The sequence below is a fragment of the Austrofundulus limnaeus genome, unplaced genomic scaffold (assembly GCF_001266775.1).
Source record: "Austrofundulus limnaeus strain Quisiro unplaced genomic scaffold, Austrofundulus_limnaeus-1.0 Scaffold345, whole genome shotgun sequence".
NCBI classification, from domain to species: Eukaryota; Metazoa; Chordata; class Actinopteri; order Cyprinodontiformes; family Rivulidae; genus Austrofundulus; species Austrofundulus limnaeus.
The window spans coordinates 139070-144275 of record NW_013952747.1 but is presented as its reverse complement, the minus strand read 5'-3'; the positions used below and the strand labels follow the sequence as shown (position 1 = coordinate 144275).

General features: G+C 35.7%; 1 protein-coding gene across 1 annotated transcript in view; it reads right to left on the bottom strand.

Moving 5' to 3' along the window:
• LOC106527860 (porphobilinogen deaminase) overlaps positions 1–3896 on the bottom strand; it is a gene marked incomplete in the record, with an annotated part of 26374 nt that extends 22478 nt beyond the window's left edge. Inside the window, 2 exon segments of the mRNA XM_014022870.1 lie at positions 3610–3663; positions 3782–3896. Coding sequence (XP_013878324.1) covers positions 3610–3663; positions 3782–3811 — 84 coding nt within the window.
• Between the last annotated feature and the right edge of the window lie 1310 nt (positions 3897–5206).

Genomic DNA, 5206 nt, shown 5'->3' with positions numbered 1-5206 from the left:
GGCTAATTAAGGCCTTATTTTTGGATTGATGAATTCAATGCCTTTTAAGACTTTTTAAGGATCCGTGGGAACCCTGATATAAAAGTAGTGTTAATTAAATAATATCAAAAAAATAACACATTATGCCTCTTATTTACCACAAATACTATTTTAACATCTCTGACTTGCCAAATTTTTAAACCAATTTTATTTTCACTTTCATAGTTTTATATTCAACTGCTTGTAGTTTTAACTGTCTTGATTGTGTATTTTACCAGCTTGTAGCCAAGATTCTGACATTTCTGTAGATACCAAACATGTTAAAATCAGGCTTCAAAATGTAATAAACTCACGTTAAAACTGCATTTTGTAATAACTGACACAAAATGTAATAAAAGTCTTCAACACATTATGTAATAACGTTATTACATTTTGTGACAATTGTTACAAAATGTGTTTGTGTAATAATCTGGTGCATTATGTAATAAACAATCAAAAACCAGTATTTCTGTTCATCCTAATCCATATACTTGTAATAACTGTCATGTTACAAATACTACATAATTAAATCTTTATAAGTTTGGTCAATAAACACAGAACTTCTCATCTTTTATTTGCATTTTCAGATTTACTGTCCTGATCTGTTACAGAAATTATTCCACTTTGTAGACAACTCTCAAAATATATCTATAAGTTAGTTACATGTCAACCCCTTCAGATGTTTACCTGTATAATGAGCCTTAAAAATCTGTAATTTTCATTAAAAAAATCTGTATTAATCACACACGGGGGGTTGGGGGGGTGCAGGCGGACTGATGGCTTCTGTATCAGAAGGAAATGAGGGCTGAAGAACTTGTTTCTAACAACAGAGTGGGTTGGAAGTGGACATTTGATGTTAATAATTGTTTTTAACGTCCCACAGGCTCTGACATGTTGAATAAATTAGAAACTATAAAACATGAAAACTATCTGTGAGATTGCTCTATACATCCATAAACACAAGAATTTAACTGAAAATACAAATAAAAGATGAGAAGTTCTGTGTTTATTGACCAAACCTATAAAGATTTAATTATGTAGTATTTGCAACATGACAGTTATTACAAGTATATTGATTAGGATGAACAGAAATACTGGTTTTTTGATTGTTTATTACATAATGCACCAGATTATTACACAAACACACTTTGTAACAATTGCCACAAAATGTAATAATGTTATTACATAATGTGTTAAAGACTTTTATTACATTTTGAAGCCTGATTTTATTACATTATTACATAATGTGTTGTTATTACAAAATGAGGTCTTACACATGTCTATGTTTAACTAAAACAACTCACAGTAATTAAAACAGAAAACGGGGTTTGGCCTTAAGAGATAAATGAACCAATTGGCAGGCCGAACTTTGATCACTCACAGGCTGGGTGTGGCCCGCGGGCCGTCAGTTGAATAGCCCTGCTGTGATGATTACTTTAATCAGGGTTCCCACACCTTAGTCAACATCAAATTCAAGGACCTTTCAAGGACTTTCCAGTTCCATTTTCCTTAAATTAAAAAGCCACGCGCAACGGCAACTACCTGCTGCTACCACAGAGTTCCCAACAAACAGGTTTAATATCATCTAAGTTCAGTGAAAAACTCAACAACATAGAAGTTGTTGAGTCAGAATCAATGAATCAGTTTACTGTAATCCTGACTTATCCACATTGTTGTGCACATCGTTATCCAACGCACGATTTTTAATTTTTATTTCATGATTTACGTTTTTAAAAGACGATGAAAATCAGTCGTGTGAGCAGAGAACTTCAATCCCCAAAAAACATTCAAGGACTTTCAAGGACAAGTGTAATTTTTGGCTGTTATCACAAACTGTCCAGGTCCTTGAATTTTTTTATTCAAATTCGCAAACTTTCAAGGATTTCCAGGACCCGTGGGAACTGTGTGTAATGGATCAGAATAACACTGTGAGTCAGTGGCTCAGCTGGTCCAGGATGCAGCTGTAAACAAAGACATGTGACACTGCTCAGTTCTCCTGTTCAGACTTCAGCTCTGTTCTTCTTCACAGATCATCTGAAACATCATGGACCACCACCTCACATGTGCAACAAACTGCCTGATCCTGAGTCTGATCTGACCACGTTAAATACAAATTAAAGACTTTTTATTCACTAATGCTCTCTTAAAGTGTTTATATTGTATGTGTGGTATGTGTTATTGTTTTATTCTGTAAAAGCACCTTGTGTTGCGTTCTGCTGTAAAATGAGCAGCCTTTTGCACATAATGTGAGCCGTCACATCGAAATGAGGATTAAGTCTTAAAGTTGTATAAAGGTAAATATAGTGTTTTGACTAAAATATTAATAAAAATTGCATTTAGTCAAAATATAATGAATAAAAGCCTTATTAATGTATCATTTGAATGAACTGTCTGAAATATAATCATAAAACTAAATTTTGAAGCCTTTCTTTGAGCAGTAGCAACAAAAAAACTGATTTTGAGGAAAAACACCTTAAAATGTTGAGATTTTCTCTGTGAGTTAGTAAAGTTTGTTTCTTTTTATCTGGGAAATCTCAATATTCAAATATAATCTGAGGTTTCCTCTTTATAAGGACATCAAAAACTCCTCATTAAAATGAGATAAAATCAGGATTCAGACCAAATATTTATGTATTATTGTAACCAACAAGACAAATTAAGTCGGTAACAGTTTATTTGAAGGGGTGTGCATGAGACTGTCATAAATATGACATAATGTCTGTCATGAACTCAAATGAGCCCTCATGAATGTTTATGACTGTTGTCATTAAGTGTCATTCTGTAAATTATGACACTTTTAAAGTTGACATTGTTTAAAATGTCTTTATGACAACTTGACATTAACCAAGACAAAAAAAGTCTTGAGAAGTTAGAGTATTTATAAGCATTTGCCAGTGTAATGACACTTAATGACATCTTTATAACTAGTCTAACATCACAACACTTTACTGGAGGTAAGTGAAAATATTAATGACATATATTAATCTCATGACAGCCAAAGTTAAGACTAACAACAAATGACTGTAATAAAATGTTAAAGTTGATACTTAACAGCTTTTATAACAGGTTATGATTTCTTGGTTAATGTCAAGTTGTCATAAAAACATTTTAAACAATTTCAACTCTGCATTAAGTGTCATAATTTACAGAATGACACTTAATGACAACAGTTATAAAGATTTATGAGGACTCATTTAAGTTCATGACAAATATTATGTCATATTTATGACAGTCTTATGCACACCCCTTCAAATAAACTGTTACCATTAAGTCATATATTTATATATATTTAATTATGATATCAGRATGATCCAGGTATCAAAATGTAGCTTTTAAAGACAAGAATCTGAAAATGTCATTAGGTCATTTTGACCAAATTTGACTTAATCCTCATTTTGATATGATGGCTCACAGATACATACTGGAATTCTAACAATTAGATAAAATATTTAATGTTCACGAGTCGTTTAGTCAGAAGAAAACGTTCACAGGTCTGCAGGAGTTGTGTTAAAGGCTGGAGGGTTCAGGACCTGACCCAGGTAAAGAACAGGATCAGACTGAAGCCTAGAATCAAGGACTGTAGAACTGTACCTGGCTCTTGCGGGTTCCGATCCTGATCACACGACTAACCTTGCCGTTTCCTTCCTGCAGACACACAAACATAACACACCAGGTTAGACACACACTCTGCCAGGTGTTTGTGAGTCTGCCATGGTTGTGGTGCAGGTCTGAGGGAGCTGCAGAGTCTCCCTGCTGGTCTCACCCTGATGTACTTGTAAGGTCCTTCCTCCATCGTTGTGTCTGCACACACTGCACCAGTGTCTGCACTGTGGAGCCTATTGTGTGTCTCTGTGTGTGTGTGTGTGTGTGTGTGTGTGCTCATGAAAAGACTGGGCTGACTGAGGTCATCCAGACAGGCCTGACTGATCCTCCCCGTTAGGACCCCCACACCTACAGATGTCTGTTCCCAGAAGATAAGAGGGACCACTCATCAGAGCCGTTATAAAGGCAGGGCTGAGGGGGGCTATCAGGTGGTCCTCGACCAGGGGTCTCCAACCTTTACAATCAAAAGAGCCACTTCTGCTACTCCACGCACTAATAAACTGTGTCTGGAGCTGCAAAACAAGCTGCAACTGTGATCATCAACTGGTGGTCCGTGGGCCTTTTCGAGGCCTTTTCAGGAACCTTTCCTGGCCAGTGGAGGTGACGTTATAAAACTAAAAGAAATATATTGTGAATTTTATTATTTATTATTGTTATTTTTACCCATCAGCACAAATGAAAAGTCTATATTCATGTAAACAAGAAAATACTGTGCATTGTTTATACCAAATTTAAAAAAACTAGTACAACTGAACTATGAAGGCATGTTTTTTTTCCAATTCTTATTAAGATGTTGTCTTTAAATTATTTAAAGGTAATTCTGATGGATTTGAGAGAAAGATCATAGAAAGTTGGATTATTTAAGTAAACAACAGGCTAGCATGAGCTAATCAACACGTTTTACTTTTTGTATTAGTAGTATTTATCACATATTTGCATACAAATTGATTTTTGTTGTGGGTATAAAAAACACACACAAACAAAACTTTTTCTGTTATGTTTGGCCACATTTTCGAAGAGCCACTGCTGAGGGACCACAGAGCCACATGTGGCCCCAGAGCCACAGGTTGCAGACCCCTGTCATAGAGAATCTGACCCCCTGTCTGCATTAATATCATTAAAACACCAGGTTTGTTACAATACAGAGTCCCTCAACTCTACCCTTTGACACAGAGTGATGAAGGCTGGCTGACAAATATCAGAGACCAGATCCTCTGATGGATTTATGGCACTGAATTATCATATTGTTTTATTGTTTTTGTACTGTTTTTATTTTTTTTCAGTTATGTTTGGTCAACCGTAGCACAAAAACAGCTGCACCAATCAACATGAAATGAGTCAGGACTGTAGATGAGTCTGACCTACACTGCACCAGCCAACGGTTTTATGATAGACCCCATATTTGAGGAGGGGGCTCCTTTCAAAGATGAGGTGTCTGACATGCAAAAACACTCATAACTCAGAAAATAACTCAGAGGTGATGGTGTTTAGACCAAAGACCAAAGAGATCCTGTGATTCAGTCTGGTCTGTAGGTGTTACAGGACAGGTGAGTCTGGTCTGTAGGTGTTACAGGACAGGTGAGTC